This window comes from Malaclemys terrapin, chromosome 15, assembly GCF_027887155.1.
Source record: "Malaclemys terrapin pileata isolate rMalTer1 chromosome 15, rMalTer1.hap1, whole genome shotgun sequence".
NCBI lineage: Eukaryota > Metazoa > Chordata > Testudines > Emydidae > Malaclemys > Malaclemys terrapin.
In genome coordinates this window covers 21,327,935-21,354,690 of record NC_071519.1, presented here as the reverse complement: position 1 = coordinate 21,354,690, position 26,756 = coordinate 21,327,935, and the positions used below count along the sequence as shown (strand labels likewise).

Below are 26,756 nucleotides of genomic sequence, written 5' to 3'. Positions count from 1 at the left end.
TCTAGGATCAAAAACTGAGTCATACCATGATTAAGTGACTTGGCCAAAGTCACCGCAATGAGTCTGTGGCACAGGTGGGAATCAAATCCAAATCTCTAAAGCCCCAGAGAATCATAAAATATCAGGATTGGAAGGGACCTCAGGAGGTAATCTAGTCCAACCCCCTGCTCAAAGCAGGACCAATCCCCAGACAGATTTTTGCCCCAGATCCCTAAATGGCCCTCTCAAGGATTGAGCTCACAACCCTGGGTTTAGCAAACCAATGCTCAAACCACTGAGCTATCCCTCCCTCCCAAACATACTCTGTAAACAGGCAACTTATGTGTTTAAATCCTCATTTAAACTAGAGCTGGTCTGAGCACTAACATTTACAGTTAGAATTAGATTTGAATTTCCCTATAGTTGAAGAAGGGAAGTGGGAGCAGATACCAGCAATACTCTGGTTCTGATCCATCAGATCAGATGGTTGATGGGTCAAACCTATCAAGTTCAGATCCAAAGTTCCTTGTGATTTGGATCTAGTGATAGAATTCAGGCCAATCTCTGGTTTATATGATGGACTGAAATACCCTAAGAAGAGACTCACTTTTGGAAAATGGCCTACATTGTGTGAGGAACAGCGGAAAAGGTGCATCAGGATAGATAGAAAATGGGCAATAGAAAAGAAATGGTGCAGGGTTGTGTCTTTCGCGTTTTTACACAGCAACAATAAAGTAGTATGAAGAAACCACATGGGCACAATGGGGTCCCAATAACAGTGTTTACTGACCATACCCAACATGCAAGGACGAGTTACATATACACAGAGCTGCTCTGCTAGGCTTCTAAAACAGAACACAGTGAGCTCCCCTAGATGGCTCACATTCTAGTTAAAGGGAAACGATGCTATTCATATACACTTCAGCAAAGAGAAAACAGGAAAAGTGTAATAAGTTCAGGGAGTCCTTTTGTTTTACTTAGAGACAATTTTGTGGCAACATTTATTATGCCATAAAATGAGCTGCCTGAACCTTAATGATATTTTAATATTTCAGGGGATGTTTTCAAAGCATTGATTTGATTGTTAGCCAAGCAAAACTCATTAACATCAGTGGGAATTACACAGCTAAATTCCTCCACACACATGCACATACCAAGCACTTGGACATTTTACCCCACTTTATTTATGTGATTAAATTTATACTATTGTCATGAAATTCAGAACTCACATGTTTGAAAGGCCACCCTCTGATCTTGGTTACAGTGATATAATTCATGATAAATCACTAAAGACAGCAGAGGTTTGGGATTTTTGTGTTATGGGTTATTATTTATATTTAGAGCTGGTTTAAAAAACTGGGATTTTTTGGTGATAATTTTTGTGATCAAATCCTCCCATTTTTTTTCTCAATGAACTTCAAACTTCTTCATTGAAATTTGGAGCAGCTGATTGAAAAACAGGATGCATGTTTCATGCAAAATTTCTGCAAAACACTCATCCTGGTTTTCCTTCATTGAAATTCAACATTTCAATGAATACGTTTGTCAAAAAAACTCCAACATTTTGGAAAAAAATTAACCGGGTATTTTTGTATTCTGGCAGTTTCCACAGGCCCCAACTGAAATCGGGGTCCTTTGTGCTGTACAAATACATAGGAAGAGATCACCTCTTTCCCAACTTGCTTACAATCAAAACAGACCAAAGAGACAAAGAGGGGGAGAAAAGAAAGATTGTCTCCCCTAGTTACAGGTGGGGGGAACTGATTCTAGAACAAGGCATGTTAGAACAATGCACAGAGGGATTTAATGGAGGGTTGGCTGGAGAACAAGAATTCTGTTTTGCAAAATAATATCAAGGTTTCAAACTTGTTTTCATTCTGCAGCAGAATGAAACAGAGACCTTTAGACATTTTTTTCCAGGCTAGCCAGAGGTAGGGCACTTGCATGGGGTGTGGGAGACCCAGATTGAAATCCCAGCTCTGAAGCAGGCAGAGAAGGCACTTGAATATGGATTTCCCATGCCAGTACCCTAAACACTTAGCTAATGACTATTTGGGGTTGGGTCTCTTTCTTCCTCTCCACCGCAGTGAGATTCTGTGCTGGACCTGAGAAACATTTTAGTTTCACCAAAAAAATTCTGACCGGTTCTAATTAAATGATTTACGTATTAAATCTGTGGAAGAACTAGAGCTGGAACCCACATTTCTTGAGTGACAAGTCAACGCTTTAACCACAAGTTCATCCTCCCTCCCTGATGTGTAAGGTGGTCTAAGAGGCTGAAGAATGTTACATTTTCCATGTTGGGCTTTAACTGCTCCACATTCAGACATATTAACCACTGCAGAATATGACTATGCCAGTGGAGACTTGCCAGCTATCTCCGACGGCAAGCACATATTTTGTGGCTACATAAATTGCACCCAGATTTGAAAATTTAGCTTGAAACTTTCCCAAAGAATCCATTTCCCAAATCCTGCAGTGCCCAGTGTCTCGCCAAGAATATAGGTCTTGAGCTGCCACTGATTGAATGTGCAATATATGCGATTACATGGATGCCAAATGTATAGGAAGCATCTCCAGCCCCTGACTGGGAATGAACTGGAAAGATATGACTTGCACTGAAAAGCTGGTTCAACTTGCAATGGTGTTTGCAGGCTGAGGTTGTATTATATCTGATGGGAGAACAGATCAGGAAGACAGACATGCAGACACCCTTCCCATAGATCCCTGATCTTCAGAGACCCCTGTTCCCATCCAACCTGCAACTCATTTCCTTAAACCTCAGCAGTCGGGCCTGTCTCTAGTTAGAAAAGAAAAGTCTGCTAAGAAAAGAAAAGACAAGAAAAGACAAGAAAAGAAAAGAAAAGACAAGAAAAGAAAAGAAAAGAAAAGAAAAGAAAAGAAAAGAAAAGAAAAGCTGGACATGGTCACTTACCCCCATCCAGCTTCCTCCACTGTCAGGAATCATATAGCTTAATAACTCCCTAGAGAATACAAGCCATTCTCCCATCAAGCAGCAAATGCTATTGCGTCAAGCACAGGTGAAGCACAGAATAAAGGCTGCTCTCTTTAACAAGGCAGCTGGAGCCTGGTAAGAGGGTGCACTTGAAAAACAAGAGAGAAAAAGACAGCGACAGAGGGGTGGGAGGAAGGTTTTATTATTCAGTCCACAGTTCGAGTTCATCTGTATTGAGGCTGGCGTTCACTGCTCAGATGGTGTGTCAGTTTTGGCAGGCGGCTTATGGGCGGAGGAATGGGGCGACTGGAATGGCAAGCCATGACAATGAGCTGTGATGGAGACTGGGGGACAGGGCAAATCTCAGCTGTGAGTAGGAGGTATGTGGATCTTCCATCTAGTAGAGGATTGGGCCTCCAATCTCCTGGGTGCATGTGAGCTCTCAGGCTAACAGGTTATCATCAGGGCAAGGCTTGGAGCCGTTTCAGCCTCGATCTCAGTGCTTCTTGCATTGGTTTAGTTAGGGACGCCCAAAACAATCCTTTCTGTTTCTTCAGATTGGGATGTAGTTGGCCAATTTTCGAGAAGCCCGAGGAGCTTCTGCTTCTGGGAAACTAGTGAAGCAAATCCCGTGTATAAAATAGTTTCTCTTGTTTCTCCTATTGTGTGAATAACCACACTTTTCACTTCTGGTTGCCTTTTCTGCACGTATCAAAACACTTTATAGTCACTAATGAATCAAGCTGGCGTAATAAGGCTGTAGGATTGTCCCTATTTTACAGATAAGGAAATTGGAGCATATCGCGGGATCCCAAAGCAAGGAGGAGTCAGAAATAAAACCCAGAATGTTTGATTCCCAGATAAATGCAATATAAATGCACAAAACATGTTATCTGAGTATATCTGTGCATAGTGTACCCACACAGCACATACGCTTGCAGCAGATATAAGACATATGTGAATGTTGTGCATATATTAAGCTTATATGTAGCCCAGTAGCAGTATATTTTTATTTGTTCAGTGGGCCTCCAAAATTTTGCTAAGCGCCACATAGAAAAATACAGTGGTAAAGAGGGACACCATGCCTAAGATTTGGGTACCCCATGGAGAGGTATAAAGGGGTTCTCACCCCTCCTTATGCCCCTGTGTGTCATGTAGTCCAAGTCACCATCTAAGCCATCTCAGAATCAATCAGTGAACTAAAACAGTCAAACCTTCTGTCCAGCGTAGTGCACAAATCTTCATCCCACATGAAGACATGTTTTTATGCCAGTTGCATTCTCCACACTGCCACTGTTTTGTTATGAGCTGTGTGAATCTTGTTATGTGTTGAGATAAAACCTCATTGAGATTGATAGGTGTACACTGCATCAAAGAAATACCTGACTATTACCAATTCCTCCTCCTAACTGGGACAACCTACTAGACCCCAAATTTTTTGGCCAGTCAAAAGGAGGAACAGTATATTATAAATTATATTTTAGGCTACAGTGGTAAGATAATGCTAACCTGCTTGCATTTGCCGGATCCATTCTATTGCTTTCATTTCTCTGGGAGGATGAGATTCCCCAGAACACACCTGCTATTCTATTTCTACTCTGCACTTGGGGCCCCCATTCTGTATTCATAAACATTGGTGCAAAACTGGTGGGATGACCCTCCCTTCCCCTCTCCCCCCCCCGCCATCAATATCAATGGAATTATACCAGGGTCAAACCAGCATGGGATCAAACTCAAACCTCAGCAGATCGTGGACAAAGATTAGCGATGACACACAGCTATTATTTTTTATATCCATTCTCCATCTTCTCTAAAGGCAAGGCAGGTGAAATAATATCTTGTATTAGACCAACTTCTGTTGGCGGAAGGGACAAGATTTTGAGCTTCACAGAGCTCTTCCTCAGGACTGGTGAAAAACTCTCTGAATCTTGAAACCTTGTCCTTTCCACCAACAGAAGTTGGTCCAATACAAGATATTATTTCACCTATCTTGTCTCTCTCATATCCTGGGACCAACATGGCTACAACAACGCTGCAAACATATCTCTTCTGTACACTTACAGGGCAAACCCCACATATACTGCAGTACCAGATCTTTAACTACGTTGCTTCTCCCCAGAGATTTAAAGTGGTAGGCTGCAGGGCTTCCTGTTTCAAATGCAGTTCATTGTAAGGCTCTTCTTAGAAACCAAGGTTTTAAATTGAAATGAGCAAAAGGAAACATTTTGATTGACACAATTTGATTGGTTTTTCCCTCCCAGATTTTCAGTTTGTAAACATTTTGCGAGATTTCAATGTTTTGTCCCAATTTGGGACAGGAAATTTTTTCAAAATATCTCTAAAATTCTCCTGGGATGGGAAAACCACTTCCCACCCAGCTCTGACTGGACTGGCTGGAGTGTGGGCAAGGTGGAGGGGCACTTATGGTTGCTAGCCCACACAGCTCTATAACCATCCCGGCCAGCACTTCATTCCTGTGACTTCTTGATCATTATCATCATGGGGCACGGCGAATGCCCAGGCTCTCTTTTTCAATGGTGGGATTTCAATGTTGTGATATTCCGCAAGACACGGGATTTATGGCTTTTGTTCCATTGTACCTGGTGGAAAGTCACCTACGACCAGAACCTCAGTATTAAATCTTATCTGAAGGACGGCACCTCCAGTCGCAGCATGGCCCCTTGAGACATTGAGTGTAGACAGAGGGGAGAGCGCTACCTACTGTATTGCCAACACCTGGGCCGTCTTTACCATTTTTGCCACCCCAAACAAAAAAAAAACCAACAACAAAAAAAGCTACTCGGACAACCGCCCGAACTGCCGAAGCCAAAAAAAAAAAAAAGCCGTCAGGACTGTGCTGCCCCAAGAATGGACGGAATGCTGCCCCTTAGCACGTGCCACCCCAGGCATGTGCCTCCTCCACTGGTGCCTGGAGCCGGTCCTGGCCAACACTATCTCCAGCAGCACAGCTGGATTCAGTACTGGCCTACTATTGCATGACCAACTGTTCAATGCCTCTGAGCCCCTTGGGAGGCCACTGGAGTGTGCCGTCTACATCAGTGCCTGCAGCACAAGGTCTGTCCTTGGAGGACTCAAATCCCAGCCCTGACAATAGCTATGGCGATGCAAGTTTCAAAATTGCAACATCCATATCCTGACCCCATTCAAGGCCAGGACAAAACTCCCTTTGATTCCAGTGGGACCAGGATCTGCCCCTAAGTGAAGGGATGGGTTTGTATGTACACAGGTATATGGGTAACGTATAGCAGATCACTTTTGTGAGCAAGGTTTCCCTGATATAGGAACATATCAGATGGGCAGATGCACGCCCTTCCTTACCTGGATCCATTCATATGATCATATTCCCTCTTGACATTGACCCGGACCGTCTGATTGATCCACTCCTGCTGGGGAGGTAAAGGGTTGATTTTGTGAGGCTGGCCGTAGTCGGGGTTCCCTGAGGCCGTCATGTCCGCCTTGGGGAGGTGAGCGGCAGCGCTGTACGTGGAGTCGAAGAGGGACTGGTCGTCACTCACCACCGAAAGGGCCTCCTGAAGAGAAGAAACAAGAGCCTGGCGTCATGACTAAACCAGCGACTCCGCTCACATTCTCCCTTTGAGTTGGCCTGCAGCTGCGAGAGCCCCACAGCTGCCAAGCCCTGCCTGAAAATGACATCTGCCAGCATCGCAGATTGAATCCAATTCTTTGGGGTCCATTAACCCTTATGCAAAACCGGTGGGTTCTTTTTCTGGTTACTCTGTGTCTGAGGAGGGCAGGAGCTGAGGTTAACTGGGTACAGTTAACTGAGGGAGCTGGGTACAGTACTCTCTTCACTGCCTGCCTCATCCAAAGCGCATCTGACAAGGTCTGCATGCTCTTCATGTAGCTAAGTTAGCTGCGCATGTGTGAAGGCTGCTAGCTTGGCTGACAGTTGAAATGGGGACATTCAGAGCTAAAAGCATAAGCTGCTATAGCACAAGCTAATGAGCCAATACTTTTCCAGCTGCAGATCTCAAAGCACTTAGCAAAGATGGATAAGCCTTTTTGGCCCTTAAGCATGTGCTTTACTTTAAGCATGTGCTTAAAGTCCCCTTGAAATCAAGAAGTATTTGCCCTAATAATTTTGCAAGTGGCTTCTACTGTTGTTGTCCTTATTACTGTTTATAATTGGTGTTTCTGTAGCACATAAGAGCCCCAGCCTGGACAAGGAATCCATTACGCCAGACACTGTACAAACACAGAACAAAAAGACAGTCCCTGCCCCAAGTGGCTTACTATCGAAGTATAAGACAAGAGACAACAAAGAGTTATATATATGAGTGGGGGAATACAAGAAAACAATGAGGTAATACCGCCAGCATGATCAGCTGGGATGCTGAGAGTCATCGACCCAAACTGTAAACCCAGTATATGATGGAAACCACTTCAAACCAGGATTGTATCTTCATACAGTCCTCCTTCGCCCACTGATCGTACAAATCCCTTGGGGGATTGAAGATACCCCTAGAAAATACTCTCATCAGGACTGGTCAGATTTTTGCCAGAAATCTCCCCAGCAAGATTTGGGAATTCAGCCCTGGCCAACCTCAAACCCTGATTAGTGTGAGGGATTCAGGCAGATGCATCTGTGGACGTTGCTAGTCCATTACGAACACTGGAAATCCCCATTCCCATCCCCTCGAGATCTTGCAAAGGCTTAATAAAACCAGTGACACTGCCAATGTCTTCTTCTTAAAGCAAAGAGTAGGCCTTTTCATCGGCAGCAAGGATGTGGTTACAGGTCTAGTATCTGCTTTGCTGAAGCCAGGGTGTGTCAGACAGGGATTCTGAAATGACAAAGGCAGGAAGTAGCCTTCATTGGCCTCCTAGGCGCATCTCAACACAAAACTCTGGGGGTTTCCCTTTATGGCAGGAGGCTGTAGGTGAACCTTAAACAGATCAGTCAAAGGGGATCTCTGTTGGTGGGATTCTGCGCCCTGTACCAAGTACACTTGGCAATGGAGCTGGTTGGAAAATTAATTATTTTCCCCTTGTGGACACAATCAGGGAAATTTTTTTTGGCAATTTTCAGCAGAAATTTTTGATTTTTCATAAAAAAACCTGACTCTGGTTTTTGGCCAACACCCCCTCCCCCAAATATTCAGTTTGGAAGGAGGGGTTCCGTTTTCTGGCAAAAAAATTGTAAATTTGAGGAAAGCAGACACGTCCCGTGAAAATTTCCATTTGGTTGGAAACTCAATTTTCTGTTGAAAAAAACATTGTGATGCAAAATTTGTGCCCAGCCCTATTTATCCGGCTAAGGAAAGGTCCCGTTGAGCTCAGCTCGGGCATGGACTGATGCGTTGATTTGGGTAGGACTAAATAATGGGGCAAGTACACATTTCCCGCCATCGTAGATAATACCAGCTGGGGAGATTTGTTTCCTAAGTGCAGCACATTCTGTGAATGAAGAAACGACTCTCCTGTACAGGGAGCTGTGCACAGGACTGATCAGAGTTCATTACCACAGATATCCATAACGATGCTCTTGCACTCATACAGTAGCTTCCTCCAGATGTTAGACACTTTACTGATTAAATGCACGTAGCCTAAGGACCCTACTTTCCCCTCAGTTACTTGCACGGCACAGAGGAGAACAAAGGTATATGTGACAGCTGCCATTTTGGCTGCCAGACTGGGCACTGAACCAGAGACCTCCAGAGCTAAAATTACAAGCTGCTAATATGCAAGCTTCCACAGATACAGCTCCAGCCTCTGCTCAGACACAGCTGGGGACCTGTAATACATGCAAACACCAAACAAATATGGCTAGATGTGTAGGAGGAGAGCTAAGAGGCATGTCTCCCCCCATCCCCCGGCCAGACCTTGCTGTGGCATTTCCATGCATCTAAGACTCCGCATAAATACAGAGGGGTGGCCAATGCCAGGGGATCTTTAACTTCCATGGACAGACTGCAGTAACTCCTCTTTTAAAAGTCGCATCAGACAAACCCAATACCTGGAACTCAGTTCCACTTCCTTGGAAGAATACAGCTGGCCCTGCTGGATCTAAACCTATAGTCCAAGGTCAGGGAAGGCTGATGTTTAGCTCATTCCCTCTGGATCAGTCCCTAAATGACTCCTCTAGCTATAAACCTGTGGCTACATTCCATTCCTAGGGGCCTAACCTGATTGAGAAGAGTCTGGCTTCAGCTCTGGTTAATGAAGAGATCAACAGCTCTGATCATAGAATTATAGAATCATAGATTATCAGGGTTGGAAAGGACCTCAGGAGGTCATCTAGTCCAACCCCCTGCTCAAAGCAGGACCAATTCCCAACTAAATCATCCCAGCCAGGGCTTTGTCAAGCCGGGCCTTAAAAACCTCTAAGGAAGGACACCAGCAGGTAAATGTTGCATCCTATTGGAATCTAGAGTTACATGGAGTCTGGGGTAGCTGGGTAATTGGGAAACCCTTGTGGGGTGTTAAGGGTGCTAACACAACCTTACTAAAGAAGCCGCCGCTGATCAGAGTTCCGCCCTATGCTGTCGCCTCCTGAGCTTTGTCCTTGAATGGCCAGACTGAGTCCGAGACAGGGGTCTTGTGTTTATTACTTGGGCATATATATTACATTATAGTGCCTCTGGGAATACGCTGGCTTCAGCTTTTCCAGTTTTTTATCACATTCCTGGCATAATGCAGCCAGTCCCATCTACAGCAGCTCGGGGCACACCACAGACATGCTCAGTTCCCTGCAAAAACCAGTCCCTGCCTTCTCAAGGTATCCCATGAACCATACAGCAGCCCCAGAGGAAAGTCTATTGCTGCTCCTTCTACTGAAGTGATCCTTCATAGAGTTGGCAAAACACCTTTGGATCCTGAAGAATGAATGGAGTTGCAGAAATGTCAGATGATTATTACCTTGCGTTCCTAGGAGGCAAAATCCAACAGTCCTTTCTCAGACAAAATGTCTAGTGACTTTATATGAGAGTTTTGCCTGAGACTGAGTGAAAATATCAGGATTTGACCTGTGACTTTGATCCTGTGGATCCAACAGTACATTATGGATGAAGGCCAAGGTTTTCAAAAATGTAGGTGCTTCCATTTTGGGGGTCTCCAGTGGGAGACATGCTGGGCTTGGTTTTACGAATTGCAGAGCACACAGAACTTCAGCTGGAGTCAGTGGAGCTGCTGGTGTTCAGCATCTCTGAAAATCGTCTCAGGTTGGGCTTCCAAAAATTTGGAATGGCCACTTTTGAAAAGTTGGCTGCATGCCTATGTCTGTTTTATGGATTACAGAGAGAACAGGATGGCTCCAATACGCAGCAACCTGTTTTAAGCCATCTCTTTCAAATACCCCCAAATTCACCCATGCTGTATTCTCCACCTTGAATGTACCTCTCCTTGACAAGACATTTATGTTGGTGTCTTGGGTGGCTGATTAATACAGAGCATTGTTGTGATAGTAACCATTCTTCAGCTGCTGAAACGCAGCTGCTTCTGGGGTGAACCACAGCAGCAATTGTGCACCCATGACACTAAGTCAGAGAGAAAGTAAAGGAGAGCTTCTCCCATTGAAAGGGAGATGTGCTTTGTTAGGTGGGTACCACCCGTAGTTCTTTGTGCTACAAGAATTAGTATTATTCTTTCCCAGTGAATCGTGGGAGAACTTGTCTGTCTTTTGGGGTACATGGGGAGAACTGTGGGAAGGCATTGGAGGGCTATCAGCACTCGAATGATTTAGCCTGTGTCTTCCCTGCAAAGTGGCCAGGTTCCAGCCTGAGTGAAAGCACCTGAGGTCAGCCCCCAGCCAGGCCAGCTAGCCTGGTTTGAAGCACCACCAAATTCAGAGAGAGGGTTGTGTGTGTAGACAAGAGAGGGGCAGGGGCTAAAGGCAGGATGTGAGTTAAGTTTTCAGTGAAGACAGGCCCCAACTGCCCAGGGCTCAGCTGGGCGGTCATCCGAAAGTTCTAAGATCGACCTGTCCAACTACACATCCTTGCATTTGAGGCCCCCAAAGCAGTGATGGTGCCTGGCTAGCAATAAGCCATTTGCACTGAAAGAGCTCACGTTGGGACAGGCTCTTGGCAGAATCAGCTCAAACCTTAAGAGGTTCAGCTTGGACAAAACCCCCTCCCCCAAATTCAGCAGCTTCGTCTCCCAGCGTGACCCAGAGCTCGAGGGCAAGGAAAGTTCACAAGATGGTCAGGGTTTCCTGGTTTTGGCTGAGCTCTGACTGCCATGAGAACCAGAGATCGTGATGTGACAGTAATCAGTGGTCTCACCCCCTGTATATGTCTACAATGAAGGCTCTCTCCAGGCCTCAGTGATGCACCTGCACTGAATATTGACTCTGTGCTCTGTACAGTCACTTTTCTGACCATAACCACATTTAAAGGGCGTTGTGAACGATCAAAGGTTCATCCTCCTGCCACAAAGGCTGACTTCATCAGAGAGAAAAATGCTGCACACAAACCACCGCGCAATGCACAGAAAGATTTCTTCGCTCTCCAGAGCAGGGGAATTGCAATCAAATGTTTTCCTTTCTCTTTCTTTGCGGTATTAGGGATCACTCCTGAACTTCTTTGCAAAGGGCATATTACAGACCCGTCCCCCTCCACCTGCCCGGGCCCAAATGTGGGATGCAAAGGAGCCAAAAATGAGGTGCCCACAGCAAATGACACAAAAAATCTATTCCTTAAATATAAATAACGGTTTCTGGAATTGCAGTTTTATGAATCAGCATTTTTGCTGCCAATACTTATGCTGGTGAAAGTGAAATAGCATCAGGCTTATGAGGGATGGAGACCAAGGTTGGTTTAAAATGCAGTAGAGATAACCCCTTAGTGAAACTTGAGGAAGTGGGGGCTAGTGGACAGGACACTGAGCTGGGAGTCAGGAAAGCTGTATGCTATTCTCAACTCTGCCATTGACCTGCTGTGTGACCTTTGGCCAGTCACTTTTCCCCTCCATGCCTCTGTCTTCCCGCCCACTGTTTGTCTGGTCTAGTCAGATGATGATATCTTTGGGGCAGAGGCTGTCGCTCACAGTGTATGTATGTGCCTAGCACAATGGGATCCCTTCAATACAAATAGCAATCTCCAGGATCTGGACACCTCTGAATGTTGACAGTGTCTCAGATCAAAGCTTAGTTTCAGATCTCAAATGCCCCGATCTTTATAACGCACCAAACCAAAACCAAAGGTCCAAATACTTCTGAGCCTTAATGGGGTCCAAAATCATACCAGCCTCCCCACTCCCCCGCCCCCAAAAAGTCTTATCTATTTTTAAAACCAAACCTAAGGTTACAAAGTATTTTCTGCCCAGGTGGGCAGAAGCAGGAGGTTTGGGCGATTCACTGAAGGGCTGGAAGCTTTTTGGAACCAAAACCAGATGATGGGCTTTCTTTGGCTTTGTCCACACTACTCCACCTCTGCATGCGCTATGCAGGGAACCCACATAACCCCTCCTGGAAAATGGCAATCCTGGGTGTTTTATTGGTACAACCACACTCCTAACTTTTGGACCTTCAGAGCCCCCTTTAAGGCATGTCTATTTAGTGGAGACTTTGCTTGACTGGAGCTAGAAGAAAACAGTCATAGTGATGCAGTAATGAGAGCCCCAATCTGGGAGTCATTGGAGGTTCGATTCTCCGTTGCTCTGCACCGTGCATGTAAAGTGGGTGTGAAGCAGGTCTGATTTGGTAGCACTTTACACCAGGGCAGAATTAAGACAATCCACAGCCCTAAGCACATCATTTGATACCTCCGAGTCCCCACCCCCGATCCCATTGATCTGGCCCTGCGTTATCTGGCCCTGGCCCTCCTTGGGGATGGCAGCAGGTTTCAGAAGTGAGACAAATGGGGCAGTTCACGCCTCTTGGAGCTATTGTTTCAGGCCCTCTGCAGACTCAGGCAGCTTGGTTCATTCTTCCAAGCTTTTCTTTGCATGCATGAGGGCTAGGAACATTGTTTTTAAATGAAAGCTGACATTGTGATATTATTACATGACTTCAGTAGCTCAGGCCCTACCCTATGTATCTAGGCCATCATCTGTCCCCGCTTTACACTCACACTGCACAAAGTGCAGGGCAATGGAGAATCAGGCACACAGGGTCTATTCTGGGCTCTACCATTGACTTGCTGCCCACTGTCTATTTACCAAGTGCCTGACTGTGAGCCCCATACTTGCCCTGGGGAGAAGTTACTCACTCGAGCAGTCACAATGAAGCCTGGCACTTCTCCAGGGAGGAACTGCTCACTGGTAGAGTGAGGAGTTTGCAATCTGGCTCAAGTGTCTCAGGGGCTCTGTGCCTTAGTTTCTTCATCTACACATGGGAGCTAATAATGCTTTCTCCCCTTTATACAACACTTTGGGATCGACAGCTGAAGGTTTCTATTTTTATGGATATTTCCCTTGGCTCATTTGCTTTGGCTTTGTAGAGTGATCTTTTTAAGATGCTTATACAACAGATAAGCAGTAACTGATTTCCTGGCCCACTGAAATTAGATTAGCTCAATTGTCATTTTAAATTAAACAGCATCCAAAATAGAAGATATTTTTAAAATGCTCGGGAGGTGGGCAAGTATTTTTTGGCCCAACTTTCAAAGGTGCAGGACACCTGAAGCTCCCACCTGCCATTGATTTCTTGTAGGCGAGACTTGTCGGTGTTGAGCCCCTCTGAAGATCAGGTCCATTATTCTCCGCTATAGAGATGGAGAAAAGCAGGAACAGGGAGATTCAGTGACTTGCTCCAAGTCACATAGCTAGGCAAGGACACAGCCAGGAATACAGCTCAGGAATTCCCAGCACCAGGCTCATGCTCAAGCCACTAGATCACACTGCCTTTAGTTTTACTTTCCATTATGAGAGGTACTCTTGAAATGACAGTGCTTACCCTGCGATAATCCCAAAACAAGACTCATTTCTTTACAGCCCAAAGAAAGGTGAACCTGGTAATTTGTGCAAGGATGAAAAGCAAAGAGGGCAAAAGATTGATACAAAACCCAGAGGATTCTTAACAGCAAGAATATCCTGAAATTAAGGCTCACACTAGAGCTGATAAGATAATGGGGACATTTTTTCACAATCAGTTTTGCACCCAAAAAAAAAAAAAAAAAGTGTTCCTTTTTTTAGATTGGATAGTTTTTGAAGTTCATCATTTCACACTCCACCCCAGCTCTAAGATGAGACACGTTGGAAGAGAGGTCTGAATTCATCATAGCTCCACATCCACTAAGGCCCTGATGCAAACAAACCCTCAAAGATGCACTTAGCCCCTCCCAGTTCAGGACACCACTTACGCACATGTTTAATTTAAACACATGCTTAGGGGACTTAAGTTAGGCACGTGCTTAAATACTATCCTGAATTCTCAAATCAGGGCTCCATACTGCACACTGATAACTTGGAAGCTGACCTCTCCTACAACAGCTGTTCTAAATTCTAAGAGAACTTAAACTTCTGAGCTGTCTAGATATGCTATTAACCATTGAATAACCATTATCAGTTGCTACACAGAATCCATCTGTGCTGTTACTATACGCCTGGGCTCTTTTAAATCCATGATCCATGGTTGCTCTGACGTAAAATGTTGTGGGTTAACCATTGTATGCTGAACATTTGGGGTGAAACCCTGGCCCCGTTGAAGTCATTAGTAGTTTTGCCATTGACTGGAACAGTGCCAGGATTCACCCTTGAAGGCTAATCCAAATGGAACTGTCCTGTGCTGCCAAATTAGTGCAAGTTACTCTACCTACACACACATTTCACTGACCAATTTACATTACTTAATTTACACCACTGAATTGGCCCTCTGTCCCTGGGAACTCACTCACCCTCTACCCTAGAGGTGTACATGGACCTTCCTTTTGGGTTATTTTTTTCATACTCTTGTGAAATAATTGTATGATTTCCTTTAAGCATCTGTATTAGTCAACAGAGGCTCATGGATATGAATATGCACACACACACTTCGGTAAATATTATTTTAGCATTTTTACGGGCTGTTCTGCTGAAGACTCTTAGAGGACTGCCTGATGGTTTCCTAGCAGACCTAAAGGTCTCTCCTGAAGTAAGATGTTCCTCCACACAAAACTTGAAGCGACCTCTGCTTTGCCCTGAAACACCCTCTGTCTACTCTTATGCCCTCTTTAGAAGCAGAGCTTGCTTTCCATTCCAAAATTCAGATCAGCGGCCTGCACCATGAACCAACGTTCAGCACAGAATTATCATCCATTCCCAGTTCTAAAACTTCTGTTTGTTCAGTGACTAGGGCCTTGGCTACACTTACCAGCTAGTTCGACGGCTGGAAATCGAAGTTCTGGGTTCGACTTATCGCGTCTAGTCTGGACACGATAAGTCGAACCCGGAAGTGCTTGCCGTCGACTGCGGTACTCCAGCTCGGCGAGAGGAGTACCGCGGAGTCGACGGGGGAGCCTGCCTGCCGCGTGTGGACCAAGGTAAGTTCGAACTAAGGTACTTCGACTTCAGCTACGTTATTCACGTAGCTGAAGTTGCGTACCTTAGTTCGAATTAGGGGGGGTAGTGTAGACCAAGCCTAGGAAAGGAAAACTCCATCTGGAGAAGCTAAGAAGCAACTCAAACTATCCCTCTCAATTAGGGTGACCAGATAGCAAGTGTAAAAAATTGGGGGTGGGGGGTAATAGGAGCCTATATAAGAAAAAGCCCCCAAAATCGGGATTGTCCCTATAAAATCGGGACATCTGGTCACCCTACTCTCAATGCAAACTGAAACTTTGGTTCATATAAATTCAGTTAACTTTCAAATTCATCATTTCATTCTTTTGTGGCAGCTTCCACATTTTTATCTGGACTGGAAGTATAAAGCATCTCTGGTGATATTTTCAGCCAGACTAGAAACAGAGGCTATCGATCGATCTATCGTATTTCCTAGCATGCGCTCATTTTGTTTTCTGTGATACTTCCAGTCTAAATTATTTTTTTTAGACGGGGGCAGAGGGAAAGGAAAGTTGTCGTGAGAGAGCACAGTGGCAATGTGTGTGTGTGTGTGTGTCCTCTATAACATGCTGCATCAGAAAAGGACACGAACGACCTGATTGTAGCAGGCCACTTTAGCGGAAGTTTAAAGGCACAATGGTTAAAAAACAAAATCATAGCCATTGGATAGCTCTGAACATCACAACTCTCACCTTAGTTGCTAAGAGCCAAAGTTTCAGAAATCTGGCATATATGTCTGTTCTCATAAGATTTCAAGCACAGTTTTTCAGACCCAAGAGGTTTGTGTAGTTCAGAGAAGCATTAAAATGAGGGGGGCTTCTCCAAACTGAAGCTCTGACCCATCACATCCATTCATCATTTCGCTGTGATACCATTGTCCCAGTTACATTCACAAACACTGTGATTGTATCCTGTTTTGTTCTCTGACACCGTTCCCATCACAATTGCAGGAAGCCCATTAGGAAATGTTCTCCGGGTGCTGTTATGTTTCCATCCACAAAAAACAAAATGTGCACGTTCAACCCCAGATGACTTATTCCAGACTAAGGAAAAACAATGGCATGAAAGAATCAAAGTAAAGTCTCCAGGAGAGAGCACAGTGTGTGTCTCCTCCAGAAACAGGTGGCAGCAACTCTGAGAATTGCTGAACTCTACCTACGTGAGGAGTGATTAGAAATGTAAAGGAAAGAAAAGGCATGCAATCAGCCATATACAGCACAAGTCACTAGTCAGATTTTCAGATCCTATCCCTTTATGGCAAACAGAAGGTGTCTTAGAGAAGACAGCTGTTAAACCCAGGACCTATTCAGGTCAAGGTAGGTTCAACAGATCGCTCCAAGGCCAGAACTGGTTTGGGATTTCACACATCTAAGAGTTTGGGCTTTTTGCCTTTAAAGTTATGGCTTGGCCCATGTGTGACATTTGGATGCAGATCAACGTTCAGATTTTGAGTACCTATGACATTCAGCGTGTGTTTGGATCCAGCCTTTCAATCCAGACCCATCCCTAGCCAGCGTCTCTCTTTGGATGAGATGGGAAGTCAAGGGACACCCAAGCAGCAAAGGCTACACCTGCCAGTGTTGCATTGCTGGTGATAGCAGTCGCTTGGGATCATCTGTTGACTCCATGCATGGAGAGCGGTGGTTTAAGTCAGAAAGGATCAGTTGCCCATCGTTAACAGCTGTTAGCATTAGACCCAGCAATGGAAGAAGAACCACGAGGACCTGGCACGATGGTTGCTAGTGCTTATTCTCAAGTTACGTAATGCAAAGCATGGAAATAGGGGAAAATGGGGCTTGTTCAAGGCTTGTGGGTATGTGCTGTCCCGTAGATCCATGCTGCACATTATTCAGCTTGGTATATTCATCAGCTGCAGTAAACTGAAATGCAATCTTAAGGCCTGCAAGTGCAAGTTCAAATGATGTCTGCTACACAGGCCTCACCTGCCTTCTAACCAGGAACACTTCCTCAATGGGATAGAAAACCCCTAAGGCTGGGATTTCAACAGAGCTTAAAGGAGTTAGGTGCCCATTCATGTTTGATGGGAATTGGGTGCCTCACTCCCTTGGACCACTTTAAAATTCCAGCCCTAACCTTGACAAAGTATCTCAGCTGGCAAAGGGACCAGCCAGCCAATGGGCCCAGTTAGCAACACAATGTGCTGACTTCCACAGCCCTACCTTCCTATTCCTGCTGGAAACGTGCAGAACTAGTGTGCCTGGGAAGGGCTGGGCAGCAACCACTATATCTGTTCGCACACCCATGCACCCTGTGCAAGGGTTTATCCACACACAAACGTGCATGGGGCAATTCCTTTACAACTTGAGCTCAATCACTGCAAGTCACTTCTAAACCAATGTAGGGATATCGACACCGGAGTTTGCACCAGGGAAACTAATCCGATTTAACTAAACTAGGTGCAAGTGTGTGTGTAGAAAAGAGCTCAGATACTAGATCAGCATGGAAAGGGCTCACAAAAGCAAAATATCAGATGTATATGCTAGCATGTGAATGGTGAGCTCACTGACCCATGACCCGATAACATCACCTGACCCCCATGGTCTGTCACATTGATCCCGTAGATGAAGACTGTTTTCTGGATTGTGTAACATTTTGCTCCTGCTTTCTCTGTCTCTCACTTGCTCTTCCTCAATCACTCCATCATTCTACATTCCCTGCTTTCATTATGATCTTGCTGCTTTCTTTATTTGTTGCCCTTTATCTGCTCTTCTTCATTCTCCCTCATTCTTCGGCTCTTATTCGTGCTTTCATTCTTTTCTCTCATTTCTCTTTCGTGCTTAGTCTCTGGTTCATGATCATTTTTGCTCCTCTCTGATATTTACACATGGACAGTAATTTGCAAAAGTCCCTGCTCTTCCACAGACATCCTGTGTGACCTTGAGTATGTCACTTAGAGTAGGTCTACACTACCCGGTAGTTCGGCGGCAAGCAAATCGAACTTCTGGGTTCGACTTATCGTGTCTTGTCTGGACGAGATAAGTCGAACCCGGAAGTGCTCGCCGTTGACTGCGGTACTCCAGTTCGGCGAGAGGAGTACGCGAAGTCGACGGGGGAGCCTGCCTGCTGCGTCTGGACCGAGGTAAGTTCAAACGAAGGTACTTCGAACTTCAGCTACGTTATTCACGTAGCTGAAGTTGCGTACCTTAGTTCGAATTGGGGGGTTAGTGTAGACCTGCCCTTAGCCTCTCTGTGCCTCAGTTCCCCGTCTGTAAAATAGGACAATAGCACTGCCCTGCCTCGCAGGGATGCTGTGTGGATAAATCTGTTAAGTACTGTGAAGTGCTCAGATACCACGGTGGTGAGGTCAGGTAAGTATCTCAGATAGATAGGTGGATGTCTAAAACTGGATGTGCCAAAGGGCACTTAGATGCACAACTACTAGTTTTCACACCCCCTAGAGCCCATCTGCACATGTGAATGTGGGCTTCCTGCACAGACTCAGAGAAAGGATGGTCTTGTACTGATGGCACTGGGCCGGGCTCTGCATTCCCTTCCCAGCTCTGCCACTGACTTCCTGTATGACCTTGGGTGAGTTACTCAATCTCTTTGTGACACACTTGCCCATCTGTAAAATGGGGATAACAATCCTTCCTTCCTCCCTCCACCCTTTGTTGGTCTTGTCTGTTTAGACTGTGAGTTCCACAGCGCCAGGGCTGTCTCTTGCTCAACACCCGTAGAACTGCATTGCTGTGTCTAATTCTAATGTCCTTTAACAATTGGCAAATGATCCTCTCCGACTTGAACCAGTGCTCTCCATTCATGGAGTCAACAGAGGATCCAAAACGGTCGCTGCCACCAGCAGCGCAGTTGACAATGGAACATTTTCTAGGTGCCACAATGACACAAACAATAAAACCGGTGAGCTAACATGGCCTGTTTTCCACACTTCAGGCTCCTCTGCGTTCTCACCAGCCTCTCCTTTTCTAGCCCTCACCCACTGATCGTGGCAGCCAAAGCTGGACATTCCTTCCTCCAGGAGGGAAGGCAAGGGCTGATGTCAGCGCTGCCCATCAGGGGAGTTTATGAAAGCCTTGCATTGATGCCCTCTGCCGTGTGCCCGGCCTCGGCTGGCTCCTTGTCTAGTTCGCAACTGGTCTCCTCAGCTTGGCAGCGCAACTGAAAGTGACTGCCCAACTGGGATGGCATTCACCTGTGTTTTCCTTGCACGCTTGCCTCAGCCCCTGTGGCTCCACTGATGAGCTTGTCTCTGCATACGCCTATAGGAAAAGCAGCGATTTTGTGAGCAAGCTTGCTCAGGGCATTCCAAGCAAAACAGCTCGGCAGGATTATACCAAGATATTTTTTTTGTCAATCTCAATTGAGAGATTTGAACAGGAAAACCTAGCTTAAACCACTGAAAGTTCCCAGGGATTTTTGATGGATCTAATTTCTCTACAAAGAGCCATTACTGTTCTAATCTGCAAGCCACAGGCAGGTACCAACATGGCTTAGTGTGCTGCATGGTTTCTGTGGGACAGAAGGTTAGGGGGTTCAAATCCCACACTAAGACTTGGGTTATGACCCAAAGCCAACACTGCAATACAAAAGGGGATTGATAGAAGTGACTAACTTACTTCCTAGTGAGTGCCCAGAGATTCCCATGGCACCTCCAGGAAGGACAAAACCTCATATCCTGACAAACACTGTGTCAATAAAACAGCTTCTAACATCCAGAGCTGTCTATGAGCACCTGGTAAATACATAAGTGTTGTTAGAGCCCTTAACTGTGGCCAGGTTTACACGTCGGCCAGTGGTGTGAAAAAAACACACTCTAGCTCTGCGTCAAAACTTCCCCTGTAGCTGCAGCTATGCTGACAGAAGAGTGCTCCTGTTGGCAGAACCAGGGCTAGTCTATGCTAGAGTAGAGTAGAGTCATGACAGCTGTAGTACTGCTAGTGCAGATGCTCTAGGCCGACAAGAGAGAGTTCCCCTAGCAGCAGTAGCTATCTTGGCAGGAGAGCATCTCCCACTGACAGAGTGCTGTCCACACTGGCGCTTAGATCGGTGTAACTTACATCACTTAGGGGGTGGCTTTTCCATCTCCCTGCGTGACTTAAGTTGCACCAGTGTGGACAAGCCCTTAGCGTCATGCAGGGAGGTGATGTTAGTGGGATGACAGAAAAACTCCTCCTGTCGGCATAAGCACCATCTATAGACTAGTGGAGGTTATACTGGCAAAACGTTTGTCGTGTAGGCAAGACCTCACTGACTGGGAATATAGGGCCAAATCCACCTCTGCTGTAAATCTTCTGAAGTCAGTTGAAGAATATCCTAGACATGTAGGGCTGGAAGGGATCACGAGAAGTCATCTAGTCCAGACTCCTGCACTGAGACAAGATCAAGTAAACCTAGACCATCCCTGACAAATGTCTGTCCAGACCAGGGGTGGCCAACCTGTGGCTTCAGAGCCACATGTGGCTCTTCAGAAGTTAATATGCGGCTCCTTGTATAGGCACCAACTCTGGGGCTGGAGCTACAGGTGCTAACTTTCCCATGGGCCAGGGGGTGCTCACTGCTCAACCCCTGGCTCTGCCACAGGCCCTCTCCCCACTCCACGTCATCCTTCCCCCTCCCCTGAGCCTGCCGTGCCCTCGCTCCTCCCCCCAGAGCTTCCTGCACACCACGAAACAGCTGATTGGGAGGTGCGGGGAGGGAGGGAGAGGCACTGACTGGCAGGGCTGCCGGTGGGTGGGAGGCGCTGGGAGCGGGGTGGGGAGCTGATGGGGGGCTGCTGACATATTACTGTGGCTCTTTGGCAATGTACATTGGGAAATTCTGGCTCCTTCTCAGGCTCCTTCTCAGTTGGCCACCCCTGGTCCAGACTGTTCTTAAAAACCTCCAGTGACGGTCCCTCCTCAGTCTAATTTTCTCAAGACTAAACACGCCCAGTTTTTAACCTTTCCTCATAGATCAGGTTTGCTAAACCGTTTATCATGTTTGTTGTTCTCCTCTGCACTTTCTCCAATTTGTCCACATCTTCCTTAAAGCGTGGCACCCAGAACTGGACACAGTACTCCAGCTGAGGCCTCACCAGGCCCAAGTAGAGCAGGACAATTACCTGTTATATCTTACATGCCACACTGCTGTTAATACACTCCAGAATAATATTAGCATTTTTCTCAGCTGCATCACATTGTTGACTCATGTTCAAATTGTCATCCACTATAATCCCCAGATCCTTTTCAGCAGTATGACCACCTAGCCAGTTATTCCCCATTTTGTAGCTGTGCATTTGATTTTTCCTTCCTAAGTGAAGTACTTTGCACTTGTCTTTATTGAATTTCATCCTCTTGATTTCAGATCAATTCTCCGATTTGTCAAGGTCATTTTGAATTCTAATCCTGTTCTCCAAACGGGTTGTAACCCCTCCTAGCTTGGCGTCCTCTGTAAATTTTCTAAGCATACTCTCCACTCCATTAGCCAAGTCATAAAGGAAAATATTGAATAGCACCGGACCAAAGCTTGACCCCTATGAGACACCACTAGATACGTCCTCCCAGTCTGACAACGAACCATTGATAACTACTGTTTGAGTATGATCTTTCAACCAGTTTTGCACCCGCTTTCTAGTAATTACCCCATCTAGACCACATTTCCCTAGTTTGGCTATGAGAATGTTCTGTGCGACTGTTAAATGCCTCACTAAAATCAAGATATAGCACATCTGCTTCTCCCCCGCTATCCACTATCACCCACTGTCCAACTGTTAGAGCAGGGGGGTTGGGAATCAGCAGACCTGGGTTCTATTTCCAACTGCATCACCCTAGCCAAGTCATTTAATGTCTCCATGAGTCAGTTTCCCTGTACGTGCTATGCACTCCTCCCAAGGGTGCTCTGATCCTTAACAATTGTGAGGCACTCTGAGATCCTTGGCAGAAACAGGTCACAGAAATGCAAAGCGTTATCCTCAAGCATGGCTGCTTGATAAAACCAAATTCTATTTTGGTTGGATGCTGGGCAACGGACTTGCAAAAAACCTCTTATCAGCTACCGTTGACAGTGATATGTGTGAGCCTGTTGGCTTTATCGGCCCTGTACCGAGAAAAGCCCCGATTTGAGGCTCAGATAGATGGCATCTCATTGCTGCATTGCACATCTCAAAAACAAAAAAAAATCCTCTCTCATGGCTAGTTTTCCACACAAGCAATAGTCAATGGATTTTTCCACCCCTCCAATCTACAGTGATGCAGGCCTGAGTACCAGAGATCTTAAATGAGCTCATGGCAAGCACTTCCAAACCTTTCACTATGGGCAAAGCACGAGAGAGCTGAGCACAAGTAAGGACAAGGAGCCAGGAGCATCTGGGCTCAAATCCCCGTGCTGACACTGACTCACATTTATGGCTTTAAGGTATGTCTGGATCGCGAGATGAAGGTGTGAACGTAAGATAGACGGGCACACCTGTGCTAGCTTGAATCTAGCTAATGACCGCCGTGAAAACCCAGCAGTAAAGGCTTGTGCTTGGGCTAGCAACCAGAGTACAAGCCTACCAGGGACCCTGAGTACATACTTGGGTTGCTAGCCTGTGCTGCCATGTCTTTGTGGCTGTCGTTACCCATGCTAGCTAGATGTGAGCTAGCAGAGCTAGCTTGCTACAATTGCATCTTGCAGTCAAGACCTACGGTAAGGCACTTAACCGCCGTGTCTCAGGACTGGCATCTGGAGAAGAAGAGGAGGAGGAGTGAAATGCTTTGGTCTAACTGAAGCCTTTTGGCTCAATACAGGGGTATCTGGGTAATGTTTAATGGACTGTGATATAGAGGAGGTCAGACTGGATGGTTCCTTGCGCCCTTGAACTCTACAAAACTATGAAATGAAGATGATGATGGTGGACTCAACGTTGGCCTAACTGCTCTCAGTGAAGTCAGTAGCAAAACTCCTGTTGACTCAGGTGGCCAACACTGAGAACTACTGAAGATCCCATGTGTGGTACTTAACTCCAGGGATGTGTTGTTTGATCAATTTGATAACTGCTAAGGTGTAAGCAGCCAGGATCCTTGTTTTCATGAGGATGTCTCTAAGATCCAGAGGAACAGTCTCTAAGATCCAGAGGAGCAAAGAAAATATGTCAGCAATACTTTGCTCTTTTATAGCGTCTTTCATCTGAGGATCTCAAAGCACCTTACAAATGTGGCTAAGCATTGTTATCCCTATTTCACAGAGCGGGGGACTGAGGCACATTGGCAAAGTGTCTTGTCAAAGGTCACCAAGTAGGTCTGTAGCAAAACTGAAAATAGAACCCAGGAGTCCTGTTCCGACCAATGTCTGGTCTGCCTCTAGAAAGGAGGGCTGTCTCTGATGGCAGCGGCTTGTGAAGTTTTCTGAGGGCTATTGCACCTCAGTTTTCCTCTCCTCAAGTATTTGCTGAAGAGGTTCATGGACTCAGACCATGCTAATACAAATAAGAAGCAGGCCAGTTGGTGCAGCTCCATGTTCTCAGCAGAGCTGATATGCCCCATCTTATCTGTGACATGGCTAGTCCCCCAAGCAGTGTTGAAAAGCCCTTTCTCAGATGCAATTTGAGGAGGTTTCTTTCTCAGATGCAGCATCAGCTCTGCGGCTGTGGTAGGAAAGCAGGGCTGTTAGCTAAACCCTTTGTTTTATTCCATAGCGGGATGATAGTCTAATATGGGGTCCTTTTTACAGGGCAGGCAGGACAGGACTGCTCCCCACACCTCTTCTGGAACAGCGCTCTGCTCCCTCAGCAAGAGGGAAAGCTGTCAAAAACAGCTTAACGATCTTCTAATAGTTCCATGCAATTAAAGGCCACATCTGTCTCACAGACCCCCGTCCTCCTTCGCTAATGCGCAGACATGAACTAAACAGTCTGTCTTGTCGATTCGCAGGCTAACAAAGGGGCCTATTCATAACATGGGCACTGTGGCCGTGTTGTGTGTGCGTGCAGTGAAATAGAGTTTGCACTTGGAGAATAACCTGTGTTGGGAGCTAGCAAGAGATTTCTGCTCTAATAAATCAATCAGCTTTACCGGCCAATAAAACAGGCCCCCTCCTAATTCTGACTGAGCCAAGCCACCCTTAAAGAGAAGCAGCTATATTCACCTTGCCTTTGCTAAAGTGGGAATTCCTGGTAAGTAACTATTAAGTCACATTTGAGGCTAGAGAAAATGTGTATTGGTTTGGCTGGGATTTTAAAGCAGCAGAAAATAACCAGGTGTCTAAATCCCATTGGACTTGGGTGCCTAACTCTCTTAGGCACCTTTGAAAATCTCAGCCTCAATCCCTATTGACTTTAATAGTAGCAGGGTCGGGTCATAAGAGAGGAAGATGGCTCTGATCCGGCACTCCTTGTGCCTGCCTGACTCCCATTCGTAGATTCCAAGGCCAGAAGGGACCATTGTGATCATCTTGTCTGATCCCCCACATAGAACAGGCCAGAGAACATCACCCAATAATTTTTTCATTAAGCTCAGAACTTCTGTTTCAGCTGGACCTTGAAGAAAGCGGGAGCGTCACCCATGCAAGGACTACAAGTATCGGGCTCTAATTTGCCAGTGAGATTAGGAGCATCTTTCACCTCTAGGAAACACAGTGTCACCATTTTCATGGTCGCAAACCAGCAACAGCGTCTTGTCAAGAGTTTCGGGAGATAATGAAAGGCAGTTTGGCCATCATCAGAACGCTAGAATTGTGCCACCAGGAAATGTTTTTTCTGTGAAAATGCTTGGATTCCTCTCCGGATTATACACATTTTTTTTAAATGGCTGAACTCCCCCCTTTTCCTCCTCCCTAGATGGAACGTCACTGCATAACTATGCACGGTGCTCCTGGAAATGGTGACATTTTACCTGTGTTCCAATTCTTTGCCGAAATATCGGGTTTTGCGTGTGAACATTATAATGGTAGCAAATTGCAGTTTTCAACTAGTTGCAGTTAAGGTTGATTCCAGGCCCAACAAAGTCAAGGGGAGACTTTCTTTTGGCTGTCATGTGCTCTGCATTAGGCGCTTAGTAATAATCTACCCCATTGCCATAGTGTTGCAGTGCCTCACCAGCTTTAATGGATTTATCCTTTCAATACCCCCGGGGTAATAGGACAGTGCTATTATCCCAGGTAGGGACCGGAGTGTCAGGAATCGAGGCCTACAGCAGAGCCAGTCTCCGGGCAACCTAGCGAGCACAGCTGGTCTATAGTAGGCTGTCTGAGCAGCTATGCTGCCGGATTACTGGGAAGAGTCAGCAGACCGGCTCTTAAACACAGCAGCAGTTCAGTGGCTGTTCAAAGCATTTGCCCAGGTCCCCCAAGAGAACAAAAAGAAACCTCGAGAGGAGAAAGCTGGCTGCAATCTGCTCCATTGGGTACCAGTCAGAGACTAGTCTGAATTAGAGGAAAATGATTCCACTGATCAGTGTCTAGCCAGCTGGCCAACAATACAGTTCAGCGTCAATGCGCCTGCCAACCTGAATAACAGCAGCCCCTACACTCCACCCTTGTCCTCCAAATCCCCGTGAAATGGACCTTGCCATGGCCAACCCCACAGTACTTTGGAACCGGCTCAAAACAGCCTCTGGGTGTCTCAAGTGTTTTGTCTGCATCTGAAAATTCCTTGTGGGTTTGCAAGGCACCAAGAATGCTGCTGAAACTGAGTAAGGAATGTGAGTATTATAATAATTATTATTGTTACTATCGAGGCTGGCTAGACCACTGGGCTGGGACTCAGGAGACCTGGGTTCTAATCCCAGCCTGCTGCAGGGTGACCTTGGGTCAGTCACTTCCTAAGCACATAAGAACAGTCATACCGGGTCACACCAGTGATCTATCTAGCCCAGTATCCTGTGTGCTGACAGTGGCAAGTGCCAGGTACTTCAGAGGGAATGAACAGAACAGGGCAATTAGTAAGTGATCCTCCCCTGTTGGCCATTCCCAGCTTCTGGCAAAGAGAGGCTAGGGACACCCATAGCATGATTTTGCATCCCTGCCCATCCTGGCTAATAGCCATTGATGAACCTATCCTCCATAGACTTATCTAGTTTTTTTTTTAACCCTGTTATAGTTTTGGCCTTCACAACATCCCCTGGCAAGGAGTTCCACAGGTTGACCGTGCACTGTGTGAAGAAGTACTTTCTTTTGTTTGTTTTAAACCTGCTGCCTATTAATTTAATTGGGTGACCCTGGGTTCTTGTGTTATGAGAAGGAATAAACAACTCTTACTTATTCACTTTCTCCCTACCAGTCACGATTTTATAGACCTCTATTATATCACCTCTTAGTCATCTCTTTTCCAGGCTGAAAAGTCCCAGTCTTTTTAATTTCTTCTCATACAGAAGCTGTTCCATACACTTAATTATTTTTTGTTTCCCTTCTCTGTATCTTTTCCATTTCT

The 26,756-nt window shown here is 45.9% G+C and overlaps 1 protein-coding gene across 4 annotated transcripts in view; it reads right to left on the bottom strand.

The window, feature by feature from the left end:
* FLI1 (Fli-1 proto-oncogene, ETS transcription factor) overlaps positions 1-26,756 on the bottom strand; it is a 114,578-nt gene that overhangs the window by 47,670 nt on the left and 40,152 nt on the right. For all 4 annotated transcript variants that reach the window (XM_054005435.1, XM_054005436.1, XM_054005438.1 and 1 more), the window contains one exon: positions 6,275-6,486. In XM_054005435.1, the coding sequence (XP_053861410.1) occupies positions 6,275-6,486 (212 nt within the window). The remainder of the gene's footprint in view (positions 1-6,274; positions 6,487-26,756) is intronic.